This window comes from Choloepus didactylus, unplaced genomic scaffold (assembly GCF_015220235.1).
Source record: "Choloepus didactylus isolate mChoDid1 unplaced genomic scaffold, mChoDid1.pri zz_scaffold_168_ctg1, whole genome shotgun sequence".
Lineage (NCBI taxonomy): Eukaryota > Metazoa > Chordata > Mammalia > Pilosa > Megalonychidae > Choloepus > Choloepus didactylus.
In genome coordinates, this window is record NW_023637637.1 from 2,698 (window position 1) to 28,703 (window position 26,006).

At 63.8% G+C, this 26,006-nt stretch overlaps 1 protein-coding gene across 4 annotated transcripts; it reads left to right on the top strand.

The window, feature by feature from the left end:
* The first annotated feature begins 234 nt into the window (after positions 1-234).
* On the top strand, positions 235-24,815 carry RAB40C (RAB40C, member RAS oncogene family). 4 transcript variants are annotated; one of them, XM_037824765.1, is made up of 7 exons: positions 235-350; positions 954-1,178; positions 16,158-16,218; positions 16,824-16,884; positions 20,382-20,459; positions 20,703-20,925; positions 23,306-24,815. In XM_037824765.1, the coding sequence occupies exons 2-7, from the start codon at positions 1,037-1,039 to the stop codon at positions 23,587-23,589; spliced, it is 849 nt and encodes a 282-aa protein (XP_037680693.1). In that variant the 5' UTR covers positions 235-350; positions 954-1,036; the 3' UTR covers positions 23,590-24,815. The 4 variants fall into 4 exon arrangements, with proteins under 4 accessions (XP_037680693.1, XP_037680692.1, XP_037680694.1 ...); XM_037824764.1 differs by lacking the exon at positions 235-350 and adding an exon at positions 641-688; XM_037824766.1 differs by lacking the exon at positions 235-350 and adding an exon at positions 703-772.
* The last annotated feature ends 1,191 nt before the right edge of the window (positions 24,816-26,006 follow it).

A 26,006-nucleotide genomic window follows, 5' to 3' on the forward strand; every position in this document is an offset into this window, starting at 1 on the left:
GCCTGCCCACGCCAGCGGGAGGGAAGGGGCGTATGCAAACAAGCCTGGGGGCTTCAAGGTCCTGATAGGTGAGCGTAAGAAAGGGGGCGGGCACGGGGCGAGTTGGGAGGGCTTAGAGGGGCGTTGACGGACGTGCGGACGAACCAATGGTTCTAGGAAAATCATCGACGGTAGCCAATGGCGACGGTGAAGGGGCGGGGGAGGGAAAAGCCTTGTTCCGGCCACTGGGCGGGGACGTAGGTGACTCGGAGATGCTCTGCGGATAGTGGCGGGGGCGGTAGTGGTCCTGACGGACGTGCAGGTGGACTAATGGTTAAGGGAAAGCGGGAGACGGCTGTCCCACGGCCTCGGTGAGGAGGCGGAGCTGCTGGAGGCCCCCAGCACTGCGCGGTACATGGGGTGGGCGGTGGGCAGGCCGTGACAGATGTGCGAACGGACCAATAGGCATGGGGAAGCTGGCGGCAGGCGGCCAATGGCGACGGCGAGGGGTGGTGATGGGCGGGGCGGGCGGACGCTCCGCAGCGCTGTGTGGGAAACAGCGGGGGCGGGCGGCCGCGACGGACATGCGCTCGGACCAATGGTCGCTGGAGGGCGGGCGGCGGGCGGCCAATGGCGGCGGCGCGGGCGGGGGCGGGGCGGCGGGCGGCGCGGCGCTGTGCGGGAAGCGGCGGGCGGCGGCGAGGCTGAGGTGAGCGGGGCTGCGGGCCCGACCTCGCGCGGGGTGGCCGGGGTCGCTGTCCGCAGGCGTCCCGGGCCGGGGGCGGCCGCGCAGGTGCGGCGCGGCCGTGGGTGCGGGCGCCGCGCGCGGCCGGTTTTGTTCCGGGAGGGCGAGGCCTGCGCGGTCCGGCCCGGGGCGCGGGGCGGGCCGGGGGGCCTTGGGGACCAGGAGCTGGAGGCCCGGGGGTGCTGGGGCCGCCCGCCAGCCGCTCAGCGCGGCCTCCCTCTCCCTGCAGGTCGCACGGGGCTCCGGGCCCCCCTCCGCCTCCGGGTGTCCCGCCGCGCGGAGCATGCGGGTGGGTGCCCGCCGGTGAGGGAGATGGGGACGCAGGGCAGCCCGGTGAAGAGCTACGATTACCTGCTCAAGTTCCTGCTGGTGGGGGACAGCGACGTGGGCAAGGGCGAGATCCTGGAGAGCCTGCAGGACGGCGCCTCCGAGTCCCCCTACGCCTACAGCAACGGTGAGGAGCCCCTGCGGGCCGGGGTTTTGTGTTGCAGCCGTCCAGGAAGCCGCTTCAGCTCCAGGGCTGAAGCAGGAGCCTTTGTGAGGCTTTGATTGACCCCCCACTTTGCCAGCGCAGGAGGCCGCTGCAGACCCTAGCGTCGCGGGAGCGCGGGAGGGGCAGGGCGGACGCTGCCCCCTTGTCTGAGACCTAGTCGGGAGCCTGCGGTGAAAAGCCAGCTGTGCAGTGACTGAAAGAGCAGCTTGTACAAAGGCTGCTTGACTGGGGTGTGCACGAGTAGCGTGGGGCTCGATCTGTCACCTCCTGTGAAGTCAGGGTTTATAATAAGAGTGGTGACAAGCAGCCGCTTACCCGTGTGGGTAGGCTACAATTAAGAGCCGAGCGTCAGCACCGCCTGTTCTCTTTTTCTTCGTGTGGTTGGAGTGTAACGCTGCCTGGCGGGGAGCAGGCTGGTGGCAATTTGCAATCTGCTTTCTTGCTCACCATTTTCAACTCACATGGAGGCCCTGAGCCTTGAGCTTGCGATCAACTTGGCGCAGTCCGCTCGATGCTTCAAGTGTCAGCGAGGCGTCTTCAGGGGCTAGTGGTATAATCAGGAGACTGACGTTTGGCTGGGAACCTTCCGTGGAAGAGGGGGCTCTCCTCACCCTGTCGGGCCACAGGAGCTCGATGGCTGCGTGGAGGAGGTTGGCTTTGGGCTGGGCTGGGCACCCCGCGGGGGTGTGAGTGGAGCAGGAGGAAGCCTGTACCTGAAGGGGAGCGTCCAGTGGGGCGTGTCTCGTGGGGTCCAGGTGGGGCCCAGGGCTGTTTTCTACTGTGGGGCGTGGGCACGAGCTCAGGGCCCATCCACGTCCGTCCAGGCTGACTTCCCCGAGGCGTTTACCTAGTGCTCAGGGAACCGCCACCTTGTGCTGGAAGAAAACCCAGGTGGACGAGCTGCTGAAGGTGCACCTTGCTCGAAGGCGCCCCCAGTGGTGTGCCCCGTGCAGCCCCCGTGAGACAGGTAAACCTCTCAAACCCCCGGTTGCGTGTCTGAAACACACGGCGACCGCGGCGCCGGCACCTGCCCAAACCTGCCCCTAATTGACGTGTTTAGCGAAGGCGTCGCCAGCAAAGCCAGTGGCGTCGGCCCCGCGGGGTGCCCTTCCCAGACCCGGAGGCGGTCCTCAGTGGGCCCGGGGCTCCACTCCCACAGCAGCGGCCTCCTGAGCGTGTCGTCCTCCGTCTCCAAGGGCCTTTCTGTGTTTCTGGAAACGCTGCGGACAGCATTATTGTTCTCTTCTCTAACGCTACTTGCTGGTCTTCCTTGTTTTGTTTTTTTCAGGGTCTTTGTTGGTCCTGTCTGGCGTGAGCGTTTGCCGTGTGCTGGATTGCTTGCCAGGGGCAGCTCCATGTGGAGGCCGTTCTCCCATCCTCTGAGGGCTCACGGCGGGTGTGGGTTAGCGGGGCCGACGCCGACTGTCCTTCCTGGGGCAGGCCAGCTTTGCTTGGCGTCCCCTGCAGCAGGTACCGCCTCAGCCCAAAGGGGACGTTGCCAGGGACAAGAGACAAAGCGCCTGGCACTTCCTTTTAGATGCGGGAGGGAAGGGTGTGCGGTTCGCCCAGGTACGGAGACAGCACCCATCGGCTCTGCTGGCCAGTGCACCTGCAGCTGCCGCCCCCGCTAAGACTCCTCCCGAGGTGACCGTCCTCCCCTGGCCGGGCAGCCGAGCTGCTTGTCGGTGGGTAGTGCTGCCCCAGAGCCCGGCTCCCAGAGGGGCGGGTGCGTGTTTGGGAGAGGGTGGAGGGGCTGGGGCTGTGGGTCGGCATTCTCCCAGAACATGGCTTTCTTCTTCTGAGGGTTGCTCAGCTCGTTCCCGGCGGGACTTCCCCTCTGCCCCCTACGTTTAGGGCACGGTGTGTTGCCACACTTCCTGTGACACGCCGGCCAAAGTGAGGATGGCTTGTGTAAAATAGGGACACCTTCTTGAAGCAGCAGGATGGTCACGGAGTCGCAGCCTGGCAGAGCCGTCTGTGCTGGAAGCAGTGAGGAACGCCACTTTTAGGGAAACCATGTGGCGTGGGGGCAGTGCACACCCCCTGGGCCGCTCTGGCCTGCCGTGGCGTTGATGGGCGTCAGCTCCTTTGCCCAGGGTCCTCAAGATTGGATGTGCTCGGTGTGAGGACTGGGCCTCTGTGGCTGTGTCCGCGCCTGCCCGTGTGTCCAGCCCGCTTCATCGGGCCGGGGTGCTGGGCTGCCCCCTCCTGCTCGCCTCAGGTTGTGTGGGGGAGATGGGTTCTTGTGGGTTTGGGAAACTCGGGAGCATCTTCGCTTGAAAATTCAGACCCACGTAAGTTCATTCTTCCTTGAGAGGGTTGTAACGTTCAGAACTGGTTCCCATTCTGGTCTCAGGAAAGGTGTACGCATACTTCTTTTCATCCTTCTTTGTTGAAAGAGTTGCCTTTGTCTTTTTTATCTTAAGAGAAGGGTGGTTCACATTCTCGGTCTCTGAGGGGTCGGTGGGGGTCGTGCTGACTCTGGAAGGAGCTGCAGAGTGGGGAGGATGCTGGGTGAGGACCCTGAACCCCAGCCCTGCGCTCCGTTCGCCGTCTCGGTGCTGCACCTGTGCTGTCTCGGGCTGAGGCCTGTCTCCACGGCCCCTCTCACTGCCTCAGCGTTGTCCCCAGATGGCAGCCAGGTGGCTCAGGTGGGTGAAGCCCATCTGGCCGGTTCCTCGCACGGGATGTGAGCGCACACCCGTCTCTCCAGCCTGGCAAACACGAGCCAGCAAAACGGCCTCCTGCCTCTTGACCCGAGCGGGGGCTTCGATGTGGGACGCCCCCGGCGCTTGGTTTCCACAGAGACAGCTTGGCCAGGCTGTGGCTCTGGTGGTTCCACCAGGCACTGGGTTTTGGGGTTCTGTTTCCTCCTTTGAAACTTGTGGCAGTGGTTGGGGGAGTGTGTGCGTCCTCTTCACGGACAGTCAGCAGAACACTGCATGTTCCAGGCGAACCACTGGGGAGCCGTCTCCAAGCCTCGTCAGGACCCCTGGCGGTGAGGGCTGCCGCTGGCAGGGGCATGGGGGTCGGGGCCTCTGCTCTCCTCGGCGTGGTGCAGGCCGGCGGGTCCTGTGGGCTTGCGGCCTCCGCAGCGGTCCCTGCCGGCCAGGAAGCATCTGCTGCGTGCAAACACCTGCTCCTGGGGCTGTCGGCGTGGGTGGCCCTGTTCTGCCCCAGGCTTTGGGGCCAGCAGGCCGGGATGTTGTGCACGTGCTGCATTCTGGAAGTCAGGAGTGGGAGATGGGCCGAGCCCCGCATGGCCCCTTTCCTCCCCTCTGCTCCCTGGGGGAGCTGCCAGGGTCTTGGCACGGTGAGGGAGTTGTGGGTCAGCCAAGGGCAGCAGTCACCGGCCCCGGGAGGTCTCCAGGCGTGCGTTCCCACCTGCCGTGTGCGCCGCAGAAAAGCCCTGAGCCCCCACGCATGCCGAGAGGGGTTGAGGAACATGTTTCTATTCTCTGGTTCAATTCATGCTCATCTTGTTTTGCAAGTTGGACTGGCCTGGCCTTTCCTAAATTTAAGTTTTTTTCTTGAGGTCTTCTTTTTCTGCTGACCTTCGGCCCTGCTGAGGGCTCTAAAATAACAAAGCACGTGCATAAGCGGCAGCAGGAGGGCGCGCCAGGCCGCCGCTGCAGGGTTGTGTGGTCGCCATGGCAGACGCCGTCAGGGGCATTACCTCTTCACCAGCAAAAGTGTTTCTGAGCTGGATGATGGACCCAAGTAGAACTTTTGGGGAGACGGGGGAGGGCAGGGGAAGGAAGGACTTGGCCTCTCCTGGCCCTGCAGCTCCGTTTTGTCGGGAGACCACCTGGGGAGCTGAGAACGAGATGGGCTGTGACCAGCCAGGGGGCTCCGGCCTGAGGCCAGTCGCTGTGGGGTGAGGGGTGTCCAATGCGGCTGCCTCCACCCCCAGTGGGGCTGGGAGCACATTGCTTAGGGGCTCATCCCAGGGTTCTGGAGAAAGCAGGGAAAGGTCTCTGGCTCCCAGGGTCCTGGCTCTGAGAAAGCTTTGGAAAGAAAGGCAGTTGCTGGCCAGTTTGGGTTTTCTGCCCTGGTCACTCAGGAGAGACGTGTGTGGACAAAACTCAGACAGTGGAGAGCAGCATGGGGCGTGGGCTGTGGGCATAAAGGGAGCCCTTAACTCCTCTGGGGAAGGAGGAAGCACGAGTGGGTGAAATCGACAGAAGTGAACACAGTGGTTGGGAGCCCTCTTGGGAGCTCAGGGGCTGCGATGGGGTCCGATGTCCACATGTTCTCTCTTGCTGGGATGGGAACGTCGAATACGTGTCAGGTCTGTGGCCGCGCACCTTTCGGAGGGAGAGGAGGGGACGCGTGAGTGTCCGGCTGAGGCCTAGGCTGACGCAGAGGTGTGGGCCTCGGAGGTGCGGGGGCCTGACCAGACAGGCCTCGGTCTTTACATTTTTGGAAGTTTAAAGAAAGGCAGGTCTCACCTTTTGGCTAGAACGTACAGGAGGAAGCAGTTGGGGCAGGACGGGCAGGTGCACAGAGCAGACGCCTGCCCTCTGGTTGTGGTGTGGGAGGCCTGGTCAGTGAGTGGCACCCGGGCCGGTGGTGTCAGGTCCAAGCCCAGTGCACGGGGGCGTGGTGGCAGGAAGGCAAATTCTGGAAATGCCAGGAGGGTTGGAGGACTGCCCAGGAGGACTGAGGACGAGGACAGCCGCGGGAAGGCTGGGCCCTGATTCCAGAGAACAGAGAGGCAGTGCTTCTCTGCTCCAGGGGGCCGCCACCTTCCCCACAGGGACCTGGGTGGTGACGGCTGCTTCAGCGGGGCCTGATGAAGGACGTCCACATTGTAAGAGAGGGGCATCCCCCATCCTGAGAGAGGGGTGCCGCCTGTCCTGAGAGAGGGGCACCGCCCGTCCTGACGGGTGTCCCCAGCCAGGGCTTGTGGGATGGCAGCACATGGGCTGCTGTCGGGCCCCCGACTGTCCTAAGCCGCTGGCCAGCTGGGGTCAGGGCTCGGTGTCTGGTCTGGGAGAGAGGGATGCTTGTGGTGGGCTGGGGTCCCGGGAAGGGCTGATCCCTGGCCGGGCAGCCAAGGGTCCAGCACGCCAGCCAGAGGGCGTCTCCTGCCTCGTTCGTGCTTCCTGCTGCCGTGCGTTGCTTGGTCCCCTCTCCATGGGGAGTATGCTTTGTGTGCTCATTGGGAGGGAGTGATTTTCACCCAGAAATGGTGTCCGCAGAGGTGTGGCCCTGTCCTGACGGCTTTTGAGTGAGTGCAGCAGAGGGTCTTGGCAGAGGCTGGGACACCGGCCTGCGGGGGCCGCTCGGTTTGCTTCTCCCACTGATGCTGGTGTTTCCTGTGGTAGCAGTCTGGGCACGCGCATGTGCACACTTCACACTGGCACACACACGACTGTCGTGGTCCCTGGGACAAGCAGTGTGGCTTTGGGTCCCATCAGAGGGTGTGGCCTTGGTTCCTGCAGACAGGAGAGACGACACGGGCCTCTGCAGTGGCACAGGTGGAGCGTGTGTGCAGCACGTGCTGCAGCAGGGGCAGGTTCCGATCATGTCCCCAGAGCTGTCCGGCCTGGGCGGTGGCCGCCGGCCGGGCAGAGGTGCAGTGTGGGGGCGCCTGCCGTGCCCAGGGATGGTGCGTTGACCGCGTGCTGGGAACGCAGAGGGTCTCTTGTGGGGACAGTGTTCTGGCTCTGGCACCAGAAGGGAGTCTGTGGGGATCAGGGGACACGGAGGAAAGAGGGAGACGGTGCCTTGAAGAGAACATCTGTGAGGCGCTGGGCAGGCCCTGCTGTGGTGGCCTCTGGCCAGCCTGTGTGCCTGGGTCCTTCTGGGCAGGGCTCTGGTGAGATGGGCGGGCGCCCTTCCCGGGGGTGCTGGGCTCAGGGCGCCCCCGGTCGGCTTCAGGAGACGCAGCTGCGCAGTTTCTCTCCAGCTCTGGGCGCACCGTTCGGTCCCGGGACTGCCTCCCCTGTGTGTCGTGCAGCCACTCCTCGTGACAGATTGTCTGTCCGTATCTGGTTTATTTGTAATAAAACATTGCTGTCGTAAAGGCCAGCTAGTTACCTTTACACCTTTGTACCTGTGACAAAGTACAGCTCTCGTGGCTCAGAGCCGCACGCTCTTTGGGAATGAGCTGGCCGCGTCTCTCGGGCTAGAATAGAGGTGTCGGCAGGACTCGGGGCAGGCCCGTTTCCCTGCTCCTCGGGGTGCAGGACTGAGGCCCGTGTCCTTGCTGCTTCCGGGCTCGTCCCCTCTCCCCCATCCTGCAGTGGACATCGAGGCCCTCGTGCGTCCACGGCGCCACCTCCTTCCACCTCACTGCCCTGGCCCTGCCGGGCTTCTGCCCTTCTGAGAACCCACGTAGTTAGGCTGTCCACCTGCTGACCCAGAATATCGTCCCCTCACAGGGCCCGTGGGCGTTGTCACGTCTGCAGGGCCCCTTTGCCCCCTGAGATGTGCTCCCAGGCCCTGGGGTTGAGCTGAGACAGCTTTGGGGGCCAGTGTTCTTTTTTTCTCCCCCAATTCAGTTTTATTGAGATACATTCACGTACCCTGCAGTCATCCACTGTACAATCTGTTGTTCACAGTGCCATCATACAGTTGTATATTCGCCACCCTAATCAATTTTTGAACATTTTCATTATTCCAAGTAAAATTTAAAGAGAATAAAAATACAAGTAAAGAAGACCCAAAACATCCTATCCCCCTATCATTTAACTTTTGTCCCAATTTTTCTACTCATCTGTCCACACACTGGATAAGGGGAGTGTGAGCCACGAGGTTTTCACAATCACACAGTTACACCATGTGAGCTATATGGTTATGCAATCATCTTCAAGAATAAAGGCTACTGGGTTGCAGTTTAACAGTTTCAGGTATTTCCTTCTAGCTATTCCAATGCAGTAAAAACTAAAAAGGCAGTATTTGTATAACATGTAAGAATGCCCTCCAGAGTGACCGCTCGACTCCATTTGGAATCTCTCAGCCACTGAAACTTCGTTTCATTTCACATCCCCCTTTTGGTCAAGATGTTCTCAATCCCACGATGCCGGGTCCAGGCTCATCCCCGGGAGTCATATCCCACATTATCAGGGAGATTTACACCCCTGGGAGTCAGGTCCCACGTAGTAGGGAGGGCAGTGAGTTCCCCTGCTGAGTGGGCTTAGAGAGAGAGCTGGGGGCTTCATTCTGCTGACGCAGCCTTTGGAGTTTTTCTTGTTGCTGTTTGATGGATTTGTGTGTGCTCCATGGCTGTGTCCAAAAGTGTGTGTGTTTTCATTTCTGCTAGATACTTTGTGTCAGCAGTCAGATACTTCTGTGTAAAAAATAACCAGGAAGGGAGTGGTTTAGAGCAGCATGGTCTCCCATCTCCTGGTTTCCGAGGGTCAGGAGTCTGGCTCGGCCCGGCCGGGGGCTTGGCCCCGGGTCTCCATGACCCAGTTGCCAGGCGGCCAGGGCTGAGTCTCACCCGGGGCCTGGGAAGGGCCACTGCCAAGCTCCTACCGTTGTCCACATTCAGCTCCTTGTGAGCTCCTGTCGCGTCTCCTGAGGGCCTGGTCTCTGGCAAGGCCGGTGGGGAGCGAGCCAGTGGAGGGGACCTCGGGAGGGCGCAGGGCTGGGGTCGTGGGCGCCTGCCGCCTGGCATTGCCCTAGACAGGCCGCCCGTGTCACACCCACGGAGAAGGCCTGGACTTCCCTCTCCTGCCCCAAGCTCCCGTGCTGTGGTGCGGCACTGACTTTCCACCTGGCGTGTCCTGTGGTCCTTTCCCTCTGGCTGCACTGCTGTGCTGGGCTGTCCTGGAGGACGACTGCCCCTCGGAGTCTGCCGTCGTCCGGCTGGTGCGGGGACCCAGCGACACTTTCGCATGCTTGTCCCCTTTACGTAAACCTTTTTGGTTCCCAGAACCACAGGGCTCCCAGGAAACAAGACGGGGCGCCCTGCACCCAGGCTGCCGGAGCCCCCGGGCTGCCAACTGTGTGGCTGGGCGCTGGCTGCCGGCCTCTCTCGTGGGGGACGTGCTTGTGGCGCACCCCTCTTCCAGGAGTGCGTCAGACCAGTTGGGGGTTCCAGCGCGGGAGATGGGGACTCCAGGGGGGCCCCCGCGGCTGGAGAAACCCGTTTGGGAAAGGCTCCTCCCCCTTTAACACCAAGCGCTGTGAGGTGCCTTCAGGGACACACGTGCACAAATGTTTTCTGCTTGATTCTTAATCCGGTCTTTATTTTCTGATCATTGTTACAAATTTTTTAAAGTCTTCTGTGGCATGTAATTATGTTGGAAAAATTATGTATGGGGACAATCATACACTTAAGTGTTAGCATTTCTTCCAAAACCTTGAGTCTCGAGAGGAAGTGGGGGTGCGGCAAGCGTTCCCCGTGCCCGTGACCTTCTCCTGCTCAGGCGGCCGCTGTGCTGAGTGCGTGGGACGTGCCCGCTCCCTGGAGGCAAGGCGCAGGGCTCCAGCCAGAGCAGGGCAGCCGTACTGTGTATAATTGGGTCTTCATCCTAAGTGAGAATCAAATTTAAAACATCCCACAGTCTTGATTTATACACCCCAGTAAAGCTCGGTGATGAGAGCAGAGCTAAGCAGACCCCCGAGCCTTTTCAGTTCTCTTGTGTGTGTTTGTCACACACACACACACATACACACACCCTTGAGATCACTTTGTCACCTTCCAGGAGCAAAGGTGGATTTCCGGTGTGTTGTCCTAATTCCCACAGACTTGCTGGCATTACCGCAGTTCCTTGCAAAGGCTAAATAGATTGGAAGTGTGACTGACAGCCTGCTCTGGGGCTACCAGATGGCCCCCTGGCTGGCAGACTGGCCCTCGCAACGCTGCAAGAAAATGGTCATCGGGTCGGCGCGGAGGAGCGGGGCTGCCGTGCAGCATGTCCTCTGCAGGCCCGCTCCACGTGCCTGGAGCCCCCACGGGAGGCAGACGTTGGGGCCGGGAGGACAGCGGTACCCGTGCAGCCCCCAGCAGCCTCGTTTCTGTCTCCCCTGTAGCTCTGTCGCCACAGCTTCCTGGTGAAGTGAGTTCCAGTAGGCGGGGGGCGGTTAGTGGCCGTACAGAAACAGCGACGTTCCAGAAAGCTGGAACCTTTTTCTTTGTTTTTTTGTTTGTATGTTTTGCTTTTGGTATCTGTTTTTCCCCACCGTTCCACTGCCTCCTACACCTCTTCTCTCGAATCCCTGCCGTGAAATCCCACTCCCGAGGGCGACTGAGTCAGCAGCCCGGGAGCCGCCCGCTCTTGCTCCTGGGCCTCCGGCAGCTCCCCCCAGAGCGGCCCCCCAGCCTGATGCTGGGAGCACCCCCGGCTCGGCTCCTCCCTGCTCTGGACGCGTCTGCGGCCTCGTCTATCCCGAAGGCCTGGCAGTGCCGCACCCGGCATCGCAGCGACGCAGGCCCTGGGCCCTGTGGGGAGGGCTGGGGGGGCGGCGGGTGTGGGGGCGACGTGCTGGAGCCCGTCATTCCAGGGACCCCTTCCAAACGAATATTCTGCAACCTCCTCCTTACTGTCCTGAAAAAAATGAAGTTCACAGATAACATGTTCTACCTGTGCTCACAACATACAAATGTCCTCGTGCGCATGCGTATGTGCAGGGTAAAGCGGAAAGGAAGGGGATGTGACTTGGAGTAAAACCATCTGTCTTTAAGTAAGTAAACGCTGGGCGCAGTCAGGCGGTGAGGTGGGGGAGGACTGCACGTCTCCAGCCAGGCGGAAACACTCCGCAGCCCCCAGAAGATGTGCCTGGCACGGGAGTTACCCAGGCGATGTGAGTTTTTCTGGGTAGGACTCTGAGTGAACACTGCCGCCCCCTTGGCTTGCAGGGAAGGGCCATCCTGGCGCACAGTGCTCCTTGAAGTGCTGCGGCCTGTTCTCAGTGCCTCGGTGCCAGCCCCCGTACCCGGGGTCCCGTCAGCGGGAGAGTGTGGGGAGCGGGGGTCTGGGAACAGGATGCGAGCCCTGGGGCGCAGGGCCCCCGTCCTTCACTGCTCGGTTTGCAGCCCTCAACCAAGGCTTGGTCTGTCATGGAAATCAAGAAAATTGTGAAAAGCAAATTGTCTCTCCCTTCTGATACCACACTAAAGTCACAGTAAAATATGTTTAAAAACACATAGATCCCTAAGAGTTTGGAAATTTGGGATGTGGGGGCCACTGCCTCGGCCAAGGGAAGGGGGCCGGAGCCTGGTCTCCGTGGGGGCTGGGGGCGAGGGGCAGCTCTTCCAGAGTCGCCTCCCGCCTGGTGCCCAGGCACAGCCGCCTCGGCCGCCCACCCCCTTCCCGTGCTGGGAGGCGCCAAGCTGGCCAGGGCGCTCCCTGCGGGAACTGGCCCAGCCCCAAGAGGCGGCCCCGGTGCTCACCCAGGCACCCCGCCCACAGCGAAGCCCCCAGTCACAGGGGAGGCAGCAGCTGGAGGTGAGGATGGGCAGCGGGGAGGAGCCCCAAGACCTAGTCACAGGAGAAGGCCTCCGAGGGACGAAAGAAGACTTGGGAGAGTCTCCTGATCAGTGGGCCTGAGATGAAAAAACATGACAGGAGCATTCAAAGAGCTGGAAAGAGCTCTCAGAAACCGAAAACGTCAGCAGAAAGAATGTGTATACACACACACACGCACACGCACACGTAGAAAGGCTGTAAGAAAAGCTGAGGAAATCTCCCAGAAAGCGGAACAGAGAGAGAGGTCTGCGGGGAGGTCAGAGAACTGGGTGATTAAACTGAAGGTCCACTGACTGGGGGTTCAGGACGAGGAGCACGGGGTGGGGTTACGAGCTGAGGAAGGCGAGGACCTTTCCCAGGGCCAGGGACCCAATGACACGGAGAATGAGAACGACCTGCCCAGGACGCTGTGGCCAAGAAAATGCCTAAAAGGTCTCAGCGGGAAAGAGGTCACCTCGAAAGGGTCAGGAGCCGTTGGGCAGCGGTGCAGGTGTCGTCTTGAGGCAGCGGGTGCTGAGCCGCCTGGCCTGTGTGGCTCCTGTTCTCCAGCCCGGTGACCCCGGGGCTCAGTTCTCCCCATTGAAGGAGAAAGCAGGTTTCTGAGAAGAGGCGACTGAGGTCCCTGCGCCTCTCAACCTCCTGCAAATGCAGCTGCAGTGGCTGGAGCCACAGCAGCCATCTCGCATTCCTGAGAGAAGGCCCAGAGGACGGCAGTCAAGGCCATGGACATCCACTCAAAGCTTGCTCTGTCATGAGGTTTGTGTAGGTCGGTCCCACAGCGTGAGCTCCTCTTTCCAGCCTTTCCCTATGGGGATTGTGGAGGTTGAGACTGCGAAGGTGGAGGAAGTGCAGAGAGCACCCGGATCCCCAGCGGCCCCCGACCCTGCCGTCAGCTTCGCCCTTGGTGCGCTCGTTCACACCCCTCCGCCTGTCCGTCCTTAGCGAATGCTGCCTCATCCAGGCAGCGCCGTAAAGCTTAACTGGCTCCTGGGCCCGAGGAAGTTTCCCTCGTGGGCAGCGGTTGAGCCCCTCAGTCACCAAGACCCTGACCCGTCTCTTGTTTTGTTCGCAAAGACGTTCAGCGAGCGTCTGGCAGCTCTTGGAGCCGTGCGCTCTGAGAGCGAAGCCTTTGTTGGCAGGAGTGACCTGCCCAGGTGCTGAAGTCACCTGACGTCCTGTGGTCTGCGCTGTCCTTCCCCGGCGGGGCGAACGTCGGCCTTGGGAGTCGTGCTGTGGAGCGTGTGCACGGTGGGCGTCGGGCGGTGGCGGTCACTCAGACTGACGTGCGTCTGCAGGCTCGTGACGGTCACTGTGAGGTGAAACGCACGTGGTGGGCATCGGTGAGATCTGCTCCGGGGAGAGTGGGTCCTGGGCGCCTGGCTGGGCAGCAGCCTGGCTTGGACGTGGCTCTCCAGGACTCTGTCCCCTTTGATTTGGGGAGGTGGCACCATTTCAGTGCCACATGGGTCGCTGGACTGACATGGCCTCTCGTGTTCTGGGCCAGCGGCTTTCGCTTGTTTCTTTTAGTTTATTAATGGCAACACATATGGTTTCCCACATGAGCCGTCTTTCGGGGTGTGGCTGGGTGGGGCACCTCCGCGGTGCCGTGAGCCGCCCTGTGCCGGGTGGTGGGAGGGTAACCTGCCCCCATGGTTGCCCTGCTCCTTTGGGTCCTTGGAGCACGAGACTTACTGGGACCAAGCCCGAGTGGTGGGAGGGAGAAGGAGGCGGCCCGGTGGGGCCTCTGCCAGGACCTGCCCGGCGCTGGCCGTGCCCAGTCACTGGCTGGGTGTGCTCATGGCAGCGGGTCCCGTGGGCAGCAGCTGGGCAGCTCCCCACCCCCCGATCTCCCTGCAGGGGCCCCGGGGGACGGCTTCCCCAGCTGCCCCCACTGTCGAGACCGTGAAGCACTTCCTGTAAGGCGCTGGGCCTTCTGCCTGGCACCCGCCCCGAGCGCTCAGAAAGTGCCCGTGCCCCTCCCCCCGTGCACTGGGAGGCTGGTTGCAAGGTACAAACGCCGAAATTAACCAGCTCGGCGAGCGGGCTGGACGCCAGGCAGGAGGGGCTCGGCCCTGTCCCCGGGTGCAGTCGCCGCCTCCTGCCGCGGACCGGCTCTTCCGGACGGACGGGCTCCGGCAGCTGGGGGCTCACAGCAAGCAGCTCCCTCTGCTTGTTTTCAGGCCAGGCCTGGGGGTGGGCTCCTTCGCCGCCTTGGTCCTGCGCCTGCCCTGTGGCTGGGGCCGAGCTGTGGCGGCCCCGGGGAGCTGGAGAAGGCTCTGGAGCTCCGTCCGCCCTTCCTGCAGCCTCTGGCCATGGGGAGCACGGTCTTTGTGTGCAGACCAGGTGCCTCCTAGCGGAGCAGCAGGTGTGGCGAGTCAGCCTGTGCTCCTGGTGGCTGCTTCCAGCGCTCAGGTGATGGGTGAGGGACGGGGCAGCGCCGGGGCCTCCCTGGGGCCCGTTGTCACGACCCCAGGGATCACCGGACTGGGCCAGGTCAGTATCCAGCTGGCCGCAGGAGTCGCACTGGGGTGGGCATCTGCGCTGTTCCTGTGCCCTCGGTGCCCACACCCAAGAGAGAGAAGGCATCTCGGGGCAAAGGGCACCCTGAGCGGGGTAGCAAGTGAGGGGTGGAGTCTGCCCAGGCTTGTCCCACCAAAGTCCTGACTCCTCCCCCCTCAGGTTCCCAAACCATAGCCCAGGAGGCATGGCGACACATGGGGGACATCCTAGGGCAAGCTGGGGTGTGCTGAGGGGGACTGAGTACCAGGCAGCTGCAGGCGGAACGTGCCTGTCTTCCTGGAACGTGACTTCCATCAAGGAAGGAAGCTTCGGGTCTGCTCTCCCGTTTGACAAGAATTCCAGGGGTTTCCACCATACAAGGACACTGGCTGTCGGTGGGCCGAGGGAGCGGCAGGGAGAGGAGGGGATGGCCGTGGGATCTGTGTCTTCCTGGCAAGTGTTTGTCCCTCCTGAGCGGGCTGGTCCTGCCCTCGCCGCCTGGTGGGAGTGGGCACGGGGCTCTGCTGCCCACAGCCGGGGTCCTGGCCTCTGGAGAGGGGCTGCTTCTTGAGCGACCCTGGGACCCGCCCCCTCGCTGAGCCCCCGAGGGCTGCCCCCCGCGGTTCTGCACCGGAGGGCCGGCCTCATGTCCCCATCTCCAGGGTGGGGCTGCTTGCCCTGGTCAGTCCTGGTGTTTGTGTGACAGTGGCCTCAGGTTTGTCACGGGCCACCTGCTTCCCACATGGCTGGCAGGTGCCGGTGGCTGTGCCGGGGAGGTCGATTGGTCCCGGTGGCCTGGCAGTGGCCGAGGGCGGGAGGATGGGGTCGTTGTGTGGCCTACCGTGGCGGACCTTGCTGGCGTCCGGTGCTGACCGTGCACGTGGCTGCCTGCACGTGGCGACTCTCCCAGATGCCGACCGAGGCCAGCCCACGGTTCCCTCGAGGCGACGCGCGTTCTGAGAGTCGCAGAGCGTGCTCACCCAGGGCCGTGGGCTCCGGAGGGCCCGGGCTCCCCGCTGGAGCGCTCTCGCTGGCCTGGGCGCTGGTCACCGGCAGAACATACAGAAAATCCCAGGCAGCCGTTCGCGGAGGGTTGGCCCCTCCACGGGAACGGTGTCTTTCCCAAACGAGCACGCGGGAAGGAGGCGGCCACGGTGGGGCAGCCTCTCCACCTCCCGTGGGGTCCGGGGTCCCGGAGGGTGCAAGGGCATGAAGGAGGGAAGGGGTGGGGCCAGGGGCAGCAGGGGTGGGGCCAGGTTTGGGTGCCCAGTGAGAAGAGTTTGCTGGGGGCGGGCACGGCTCTGGCAGAGGCCCCCGTGCCTGAGGTGCATGCGGTCGCTCTGCAAGGGCTTTAATAGTCTAATGTACACACACAACACGCTCACGCTCACGGCCATGGGAGAGCAGGCTCGTGCCCTCTTGGAGGGTCACTGAAAGCCAAGAAACTGATGCGCAGCATGAGGCTTATGACGGGGTGGGCTGGTTCCCCGGGAGTCGGAAGGTCTGACTTGGAAGGTGTGGCTGGCCCTGGCTCTGTCGCTCCAGCTTTCTCCCCAGGTGGACCTTTTCCCACGAAAGTCACAAACGAGAGCGGCAGTGAGTGCAGGCCCTCCTGCAAAAGTGGTTTAAATCTGTCCCCCTCCCCTGTGGTGCCCGTTGTCAGCGCCTGGGGCTGTGGCTGCTGTGCACCAGGGGACTCCACCGGCATCTGCACTTTCCTCCCTGTCCACCCACAGTGGTGTGAGCGGACGTGGCCTCCTGGCGCTCTGGGCCTGGCCCCTCTCCTCCTGCCAGGATCCCCGGGAGCGCCAGGGAGCCCCTCAGACTGGGAGGAGGGCCGTCCTGGGGTGCATCTGGGACGGCTGCCCCGTGTGGGGCCTGTCTGCAGGGCTGGCAGCAAGGCTCACGCCCTGGGGCCGGGCTGGGCCAGGACAGCTCCCAGGGGGACGCTCCCACCTGCCCCAGGTCTGCACTCACGGGCTCTGCTCGCCCCTCAGTCCCCCTCTGCTCCCCACAGGGATTGACTACAAGACGACCACCATCCTGCTGGACGGCCGGCGGGTCAAGCTGGAGCTCTGGTGAGTCTGCAGATAGCCGGCGGGGTCGGCCGAGGACGGAGGCTGGGAACAGCGCTCGGGCTTTCCTGGGGGATGAAGGAAGGACGGATGGAAACATGAAGCAGCAGGAAGGGATCCTGTCTGCCTTCCCTTTGAATAGCCGTTTAGACAGACCCAGTCTAAACACGAAACAGTTCGTTCCATGATGCAGATGCCAAAGAGGGTTTTGTTTTGGCCGAACCCATGTCTTTTTCCCCTAATACTTGTCTACACAGTGGCCCTTCTCTCCCTCACCTTCGTCAGGGCTACAAGTTGAAGAGAATTCTTTTGGAACGTAGAGGTTGAGACCCATGTCCCCATGGTGTTTGGCCTTCTCCAGGCTGGCAGGACGGTCCCCAGGCTGCCGGGCCCGTGTGGGGACTCACTCGCGCCCTGGGCACAGGGGTCCAGCTCCCCCATGGCTGTGTGGCCCGGGTGGCTTGATTTGTGCGGATGGAATTTTCTGGGACAGGCCTGTTGCTGTCTGCTCTAGCTGCTGGGCGTTGGTGGGGAGGGGAGGGTGAGCCTCTGCCCGGGGGTCCCCGTGGCCTCTCCACTCTCACCCCCACCCACCCCGTGTGTTTCAGGGACACGTCGGGCCAGGGCAGGTTCTGCACCATCTTCCGGTCCTACTCCAGGGGGGCACAGGTAAGGCCGGCCTCGCGTCCGGGTCCTCATGCGCAGCCCTCCGCCCTTCTTGTTGGAAGTGAGTTGCTGTCCTTACAAGCTCCCTGAGGTTTTTTCACTTGAAGGATATTTTGGAGTTTGAGCCTCAGGGTGCACTAAGGCCGGCCCTTGCCTGGGGGGGCTGTCATGCCTGGGCCCCTGACTTGGGAGCTGCCTCCCCCACGGCACCTTTCGGGGCTCCAGCAGCCCCAGGAGTGCCCGGGCCGGACCATCACGGCGCCCCACAGCACCTCGCAGTTCCGTGGCCGGGGCGGGGGCCTGCACGGCGGCCGAATTTACCCGCAGCTCTGCAGGCCCGGCCCGAGGCCACGCAGGCTGTTTGCCTGGTTCCCTGGACACTGGGGGCTTCCCGGGGTCTCCGGGTATCTGCCCAGGGCCTCTGCGGTGCCGGCCAGGGCTTGGGCTGGCTTGGCGCCAAGGGCATGGAGCCCTTGAAGTGGCCCCTGGCCAGCTCCTGGGGCAGGGGCTCAGCCCTTCTTTCTAGCTGCTCTTGTTGGGGCCGGGCGGGGGCGCGGCCGGAGGCTGGAAGGGGAGAGCAGTTGAAGCCGCAGAGCAGAGCCCCTGCAGCCCCGGCGCTGCGGCTCCCCAGTGGGGCCTGCCTGACCCATGAGGGTTCTGGAAAGGCCCCCAGACCCTGGTGGGTTCAGACCTGGCCCCCCACAGGCCCTGCCCCCACCATGGGCCCCGCCCTCCCTGGAAGGCTCCCCAAGCGCGGGAGCCCCCCGGGGCCAGCAGCCCCTCAGGTCACCTCGGCTGCGGGGCCTCCAGAGCGCCGGTGCTGGGAGCTTTGCTTCCACCTGGGGAGGCCGAGAGGGTGGGTGGGGCAGGCCAGGCCGGTGTCCAGCAAGGCCACCGCGTGTCGGCCGTGGTGACCCCTGGCCCAGCAGGAGCCTCCGGCAGCAGAAGGCGGAGGACTGCTGTGGTCACCGACACTGCTCCCCGGCCAAGTATTTTAAAGCCACTTTGTCCACACCGAAGTGCCATCGGTGCCCATTTGTCGCTGTCTGCTGAGGGCGGGTGGAGGCCTCCAGGTGTGGTGCTCACCCGGGGGGGCTGAGCCGGGGGTCCAGGGGGGCTTGGGGGGGCCCAGGGGGAGGGAGCCTGGGCCACTGCACCCGCTGTTCTCCAATGGCCAGAGGCCTTCAGACTTTTGAGGGGGTCGCCACAGCTCTGGGGGTACATCCCACCCACATGTCCAGCACTAGAGCAGGGTCCCCCCGGGTCCCTCAAACGAAGCGCAGAGGGGTTGCTGCCCCGACTCGCAGGCCCAGGCGGCTGGCCGCCCTCCAGCGCAGCCTCGGTTACTGGGAGCTCCACAGCCCGGCACTTGCTTCCGGTTCCTTCTTTCCTGTATTTCCTCATCTTTCTACAGTGAACACGTGTTACTTTCGTAATAAAAAGGTAACGAAGGGGGACGGATAGTCATCTTGGTGTTCGATAAAACAGGTTATTGGGACTCACCCAGAAAGGCAGCGGAAAGGTTGGGCCTGGGGGGCTTCACCGAGCAGGGCAGCCCGGGTGTGCGTGCAGGACAGGCCGGCGGGGACTGGGCCGGGGACCGAGCAGAGACGCCCACGGAGCCTCTCCGCTCGCCACCCCAGCAGGCTTCTCGCCGGTCGTCTCTTCAGTTTCTTAACGAAGATGGTGAAGTCCATCTTGGCTCTTTTCTTTTGTTGCTTATGCAACAAAGTCTAAAACTCCATGGCCTGCTACAAAACCCTGAAAATGCTTCCCGTGTTTTATTCTGGGCGTCTTACAGTTTTGGTTATTAAGCTCGGGTCACGGTCCATCTTGAGCGAGCTTCCGTGTTGCTGTTAGAGGTCCTGCACACGGACCTCTGGCTCTCCCGGCTCTTTGCTGAAGACTGTTCTTTCCCAGCTGGGGGGACTCGGCGCCTCGTCAGACATTAGATAGCCACTGAAGTGAGAGTCTGTTTCTAGATGCTCGTGTTGATTCCATTGGTCTGTATGTCTGTCCTTGCACTGTGCTGTTTTGATTACTGTGGCTTTGAAGCAGGTTTTGAAACCAGGAGACGTGAACCCTTACCTTCGTTTACTTGTAGATGTTAGCGTTTCTCACGCACCAGACTGGCTCTCGCTGTCAAACTCAAGTTGGTTCTGTCTCCCTTCTTGATTGTGCTGGCCATGGAGAGCATCCCTCCAGGCCGGGGACGTTCTGACCCCTGGAGCCCTCTGGGCCTGCACGTGTCCTGCCCTGTGAGCAAGGCTTGTCCGAAGAGCAGAAACCACAGGGCTGGGGTTTTGACATCCTTTTCTATGTATTGTGGGGCCTGGGAGACGCAACTCGGACTTGCAAAAACCAAAGGGCATTTTCAGTGGGAAGATGCCCTCCTGCTCCTCCAGCTGCACCGTTCTGTCCCCTTCTTGTGTGACTGAGTCGTCAGCTACACGAGGGTTTTGCTGGACTGAGAGTCATGGCTCTGGCTCAGGTTCTGCCTCTCTAGCCCTCCCTCAAAGCGGAGGCAACAGACGGGCCTGGTGTTGCCATGGGTCTCATCCCCCCCCCAGCACACTGGACAGTGCGTCCAGCTGCCGGCCCTTGCAGCTGCCTTCCGACCCCGTGACTTGTCACCTCAGACACTGAGGAGCACCAGGGCGAGCACAGGCCGCCCCGAGCTCTGCTGTGCACTCAGAGTAATTGGTCTCTAAGGGATGTGACGGGAAAGTCCCTGTAGCAAATCCTGCTTCCACCCAGCTAGCGGGGCCGGACTGACATCCTACATGGGAAGTTTTCGGTGAGAAAATTCAAAAAGCCCTCAGCTCAGCTCTCCCCCGGGTGCTCCTGGGGCCAAGTTCACTGGACAAACTGCCAAGGACAGCTGGCTCCCCGAGCTGCCGAGGGGACAGGCCGCACCTGGGGAGCGGTTCACTGCCGCCATCCGGCATCTGCGTAGAAGCTTCTGGGGTGGCTCCTCCCTGCTGCCCCCAGCTCTGTGGCTCCCTGTGTGCGAGAAGGGAGGGAGGGCAGCGTGCTGAAGACCAGCTGCTGCCTGCCGGCCTCACAGCCCACCAGACCCAGTGATCGGAGGGTGTCGCCATTAATAGAGGGGAGCTCGGGGGGTGGCCAGGCCCCTCCAGGGTGCAGGGCAGGGCCAGGCCACGGGGAGGCTCTAGGGAGGTCGGCTGCCCAGGGCCAGCCCCTTTCCCACTGGCTTTCTCCTGTTGGGCCGTGTCGGGGTTTCCGCGCAGCACCAGAGGCACTGCGGTAGGCAGCACAGCGAGCACACGCCTGGCTTCCTCTCGCCTGTCACGGAGCGTAACCAGAGGCTGCCCGCGTCGGCTGGTGCGCGGCCCATGAGTACAGGGGTGGTCAGGGCCACAGGGCACCCAGGGCTCTGTGAGAGGAGCCGAGCTCGCCGTGTTCCAGGCCGTCCTCCCTGGGCCTCCAGGGCAGCCCCACCCCTCCGGGACCCCGGTCACCCCCGCCGTGTCTTGCAGGGCATCCTCCTGGTGTACGACATCACCAACCGTTGGTCTTTTGATGGCATCGACCGGTGGATAAAGGAGATCGACGAGGTGTGTCCCCGACGCACCCCTTGCCTTGGGGGGTTCTCGTGCCGCCCACCTTCCGACTGGTCCCGGGCCACCCCACACCCGCTGCGGCGGAGGGAGGGGCGGAGGGTCTCCCAGCCGGGCTGTCGCCCCGCCTGGCCCTCTGATGGCAGCAAATGGTGCCTGCACCTCCCACGGCCCTGCGCCGAGGCAGGCGGGCATGGGGCCCGGTGCTCGTGCCCTCCTGAGCCCTGTGACCCCCTGCAGCACGCGCCCGGCGTCCCCCGCATCCTCGTGGGGAATCGCCTGCACCTGGCCTTCAAGCGGCAGGTGCCGACGGAGCAGGCGCGGGCCTACGCCGAGAAGAACTGCATGACCTTCTTCGAGGTCAGCCCGCTGTGCAACTTCAACGTGGTCGAGTCCTTCACGGAGCTGTCGCGCATCGTCCTCATGCGGCACGGCATGGAGAAGATCTGGAGGCCCAACCGGGGTGAGGGCGGCCCCCCGCGTCTCCCCATCCTCCCCGCATCCCCCCACGCCCTCTCTGACCCCGTCCTCCTGTCCCCATCCCACTGCGTCTCCCCTCATTCCCTCATCCCCCACCCCGTCTCTAACCCTCGTCCCCCCACGTCCCCCAGTCTCTAACCCTCGTCCCCCCACGTCCCGTCTCTAACCCTCGTCCCCCCACGTCCCGTCCCTAACCCTCGTCCCCCCACATCCCGTCTCTAACCCTCGTCCCCCCACGTCCCGTCCCTAACCCTCGTCCCCCCACGTCCCGTCCCTAACCCTCGTCCCCCCACGTCCCGTCTCTAACCCTCGTCCCCCCACGTCCCCGTTTCTAACCCTCGTCCCCCCACGTCCCGTCCCTAACCCTCGTCCCCCCACGTCCCCCAGTCTCTAACCCTCGTCCCCCCTGTCCCCCCGTCTCTAACCCTCGTCTCCCCACGTCCCGTCCCTAACCCTCGTCTCCCCACGTCCCGTCCCTAACCCTCGTCCCCCCACGTCCCGTCTCTAACCCTCGTCCCCCCCACGTCCCGTCCCTAACCCTCGTTTCCCCACGTCCCGTCCCTAACCCTCGTCTCCCCACGTCCCCCCATCTCTAACCCTCGTCCCCCCCACGTCCCGTCCCTAACCCTCGTCTCCCCACGTCCCGTCTCTAACCCTCGTCTCCCCACGTCCCCCCATCTCTAACCCTCGTCCCCCCACGTCCCGTCTCTAACCCTTGTCCCCCCCACGTCCCCCCGTCTCTAACCCTCGTCTCCCCACGTCCCGTCTCTAACCCTCGTCCCCCCCACGTCCCCCCGTCTCTAACCCTCGTCCCCCCGTCCCCCCGTCTCTAACCCTCGTCCCCCCCACGTCCCCCCGTCTCTAACCCTCGTCCCCCCCGTCCCCCTGTCTCTAACCCTCGTCTCCCCACGTCCCGTCTCTAACCCTCGTCCCCCGTCCCCCCGTCCCTAACCCTCGTCCCCCCACGTCCCCCAGTCTCTAACCCTCGTCTCCCCACGTCCCGTCTCTAACCCTTGTCCCCCCCACGTCCCCCCGTCTCTAACCCTCGTCCCCCCACGTCCTGTCCCTAACCCTCGTCCCCCCACGTCCGTCTGTAACACTCGTCCCCCCACGTCCTGTCCCTAACCCTCGTCCCCCCACGTCCCGTCTCTAACCCTCGTCCCCCCGTCCCCCTGTCTCTAACCCTCGTCCCCCCTGTCCCCCCGTCTCTAACCCTCGTCCCCCCACGTCCCGTCCCTAACCCTCGTCCCCCCCACGTCCCCCCGTCTCTAACCCTCGTCCCCCCGTCCCCCTGTCTCTAACCCTCGTCCCCCCGTCCCCGTCTCTAACCCTCGTCTCCCCACGTCCCGTCTCTAACCCTTGTCCCCCCCACGTCCCCCCGTCTCTAACCCTCGTCCCCCCTGTCCCCCCGTCTCTAACCCTCGTCCCCCCACGTCCGTCTCTAACCCTCGTCCCCCCACGTCCCGTCCCTAACCCTCGTCCCCCCACGTCCGTCTGTAACCCTCGTCCCCCCCACGTCCCCCCGTCTCTAACCCTCGTCCCCCCACGTCCGTCTCTAACCCTCGTCCCCCCACGTCCTGTCCCTAACCCTCGTCCCCCCACGTCCGTCCGTAACCCTCGTCCCCCCACGTCCTGTCTCTAACCCTCGTCCCCCCGTCCCCCTGTCTCTAACCCTCGTCTCCCCACGTCCCGTCTCTAACCCTCGTCCCCCCGTCCCCCCGTCCCTAACCCTCGTCCCCCCACGTCCCGTCTCTAACCCTCGTCCCCCCACGTCCCCCAGTCTCTAACCCTCGTCTCCCCACGTCCCGTCTCTAACCCTTGTCCCCCCCACGTCCCCCCGTCTCTAACCCTTGTCCCCCCCACGTCCCCCCGTCTCTAACCCTCGTCCCCCCACGTCCTGTCCCTAACCCTCGTCCCCCCACGTCCGTCTGTAACCCTCGTCCCCCCACGTCCTGTCCCTAACCCTCGTCCCCCCACGTCCCGTCTCTAACCCTCGTCCCCCCGTCCCCGTCTCTAACCCTCGTCCCCCCGTCCCCGTCTCTAACCCTCGTCTCCCCACGTCCCGTCTCTAACCCTTGTCCCCCCCACGTCCCGTCTCTAACCCTCGTACCCCCACGTCCCCCCCGTCTCTAACCCTCGTCCCCCCACGTCCGTCTCTAACCCTCGTCCCCCCACGTCCTGTCCCTAACCCTCGTCCCCCCACGTCCGTCTGTAACCCTCGTCCCCCCCACGTCCCCCCGTCTCTAACCCTCGTCCCCCCGTCCCCCTGTCTCTAACCCTCGTCTCCCCACGTCCCGTCCCTAACCCTCGTCCCCCCATGTCCCCCACCTCATCCCCCGGCCTCTGCGCCCTGCCCCCCGCAGTCTTCAGCCTGCAGGATCTGTGCTGCCGTGCCATCGTGTCCTGCACACCCGTGCACCTCATCGACAAGCTCCCACTGCCGGTCACCATCAAGAGCCACCTCAAGTCCTTCTCCATGGCCAACGGCATGAATGCCGTCATGATGCACGGCCGCTCCTACTCCCTGGCTGGGGGCGGGGGCACGGGGGGTGGCAGCAAGGGCAGCAGCCTGAAGAGGCCCAAGCCCACCCGGCCCCCCCAGAGCCCCCCCCAGAACTGCTCCCGGAGCAACTGCAAGATATCCTAGCGGGCACAGCCACCCACCACCCTGGACAGACGACTGCCCTCGGCTCCGGGAGCAGGGCCAGCCCTCTTGGGGTGCACGGAGGGAGCTCCGCCAGGCACGGCTCGGGCCCAGCACTGTCTGTGGGGACACTGGGCTGCCCGGCTTCCTGGGAGCTCTGGGGCTCCCGACACCCAAGCTGGGTGCAGGGAGGAGCTGGCCTTGGGCCAGGGCACGTTGGGTCCCGGGGGAGCGGGGGGCACTGGTGCTGCAGGGAGCCTGGGCCACTGGGCAGGGGGCGCCTTCCGGGAGGCCACGGGCACGAGCCCTGCCGCAGGGAGCTGCTCCTGGGGGCTGCACGGAAGCTTTGCTGCCTTTATTTATAAAGACATTTCATGGGTCCTGTATGTTTTTAAGGCCATCAGAAGAGCCCTGGTGTGGCCCTGTGGTGCCCTCCTGGTCCCCGAGGGACACGCCTGGGGCCACGGGGAGGGGGTGGGGCAAGGAGGGAGCTGGCTGCCACACTCCCAGTCACTGGGGACCTTGCGGGGGCCCCCCAGGTGCCCAGAGGCAGTGGGGGGCTCCTGCTGCACTGTGGCTATCATCTGGAGTGACTCAAGTGCCACAGTCGAATGTCAGGTTTCACCAAGAGGGAGAAGTGGGGTGCCTGTGTGCTGCACCCCCCCCCCCAGGCCACCCCGGCATCAGCGATTTGTGCTCCTTCAGAAACTCGGATCAGCACTTCCGGGTGGGAAACAGTTTGTGACCCTTTAAATATGTGACCCGGGAGGGCTGGGCCCCGAGCAGTCAGCTCTGCACGCAGACCTTGGGCGTGCCCACGCCACCTCCTGTCCAGGACGGGGGCCCCAGGGGACCAAGCGGCCACGCTGGACAGACCCCTGGAGCAGCCTGGCGCTCGGCAGGACCCGCTCAGCCCCACCCTTTGAAGCCCTTGGTGGCACCCTTGTGGGGGCCCTCGCCTGCCTCCGTGGGGCGGCACCTGCTCTGACTGCCTACCTGTGTGTCCCCAGGAGGCCACAGCCGAGTGTGGGCAGCCCTGGCCCGTCCCCGACCCCTCCCCACACACGGGGTCCTTGTCTCTGCAATCATGAGTGGAACCGGGGCGTGAGGCCCTGGTCTCTGCGCCATCAACACTACCCTCAGCTGCTGTTGGACGTTTGCACCATTCCTGTGCTCTTAGACCTGTTTTTATTTCTTTGTACAGTAAACTGTGCAAAATTCAACTGTGACATCATTTCGTATAAACTGAGGCCCACCTTTAGCCAAATGGTAAAGGGGTGATGAGGGCAGGGGGGACTGGCAGGGACAGAACTGCTCTGTCCCCACCACTGGGGGCACCGACTCTGGTGGTCCCTGTGTTGCCTGGGTAGATAGCAGGTGAGCTGGGGGGCTCTGCCATGACCCCCCACACACACTCTGGGTGAGGTGCCTCCCAGGCCGTGTGGGAATGTCCTGGGCCAGAGCCCCCTCCTGGGGCCCAGCTGCATCTGCCACCTCTGCTCCCCGCTCCCGCCAGGCCAGCCCCCCACTGGCCCCTCTTGCGCTGGCCCACTGCCGTCCTCCAGGCGCTGCCCCTTGGACTCTAGCCAGGCTGGGCTCCCATCCTGCCTGCTGGGTTGAAGGTCAGGCACAGGGTCCCAGGGACGCTCTCCCATCCAATCTCAGAAAACCACTCCCCAGGGGGCCCCTCTGGGCTGCAGAGACTGCAGTGGCCCTTTGCCCCTCCCCACATGCAACCTCGCACCTGCCTGCTGAGGGCCTTGGGGCTGGAGGGAGGACGGTGCCCCCTCGCTGGACAGCCCTGGAGGACCTGGGATGTGCCTGTCACCATCATGCTGACCTGGGCTCCCTGCAGACTGGGGGCCCACGTGGGGGCTGCAGCCACTTTCAGCCCTGATGTTATCACAGTTAACTGTCTGGTCCTCTGTGGCACGAGCTGCATCCAGGCACCGAGGGAGAGACAGTGTGCGGGGCCTCGGGGGTGGAGGCTGGGCAGACCGGGACCACCAGGAGCAGGAGGGGCTGACTCACCCCCAGGACTGAAAAGGGTGAGGGGAAGGGGACTGTCTGCCCTGCCCCAGGGAGACCCCAGGCTGCGGGGGTGGCCCAGGGTTGGGATGGAGCTGCCCCAGCCGAGGGGGAGGGCTGGCCAGGACCTTTGATCCTTGGTCTCGAAGGGTCCTGAGGCCCCTCCTTGGCTGCAGCCCGGGGGCGGGCGAGGGGCTCGGGTTACAGCGGCTCTGCCCCGCCCCCAGTGACCCCATGCCCAGGGCCTGCAGCCGCCAGCCGGGTTGCCACGCAGAGCCAGGGCCGCATGGTTCCGGGGGGCGCCCAGAGACCCCAAGGCCTCCCGGCCCCTCCCTGGGGTGGCAGGACGGAGCCTCTGCAGGGGCAAGTGCACGTGGAGGGTGGATGCCTGC

What these genes read in the sequence shown, in the direction of transcription:
- RAB40C (XM_037824763.1), top strand. Translation starts at nt 5,847, where the DNA reads ATGCCAGGAGGGTTGGAGGACTGCCCAGGAGGACTGAGGACGAGGACA. An exon ending in CCTACTCCAGGGGGGCACAG is followed by an intron (nt 16,885 to 20,381) that starts GTAAGGCCGGCC and finishes CGTGTCTTGCAG; the next exon opens with GGCATCCTCCTGGTGTACGA. An exon ending in GATCTGGAGGCCCAACCGGG is followed by an intron (nt 20,926 to 23,305) that starts GTGAGGGCGGCC and finishes TGCCCCCCGCAG; the next exon opens with TCTTCAGCCTGCAGGATCTG.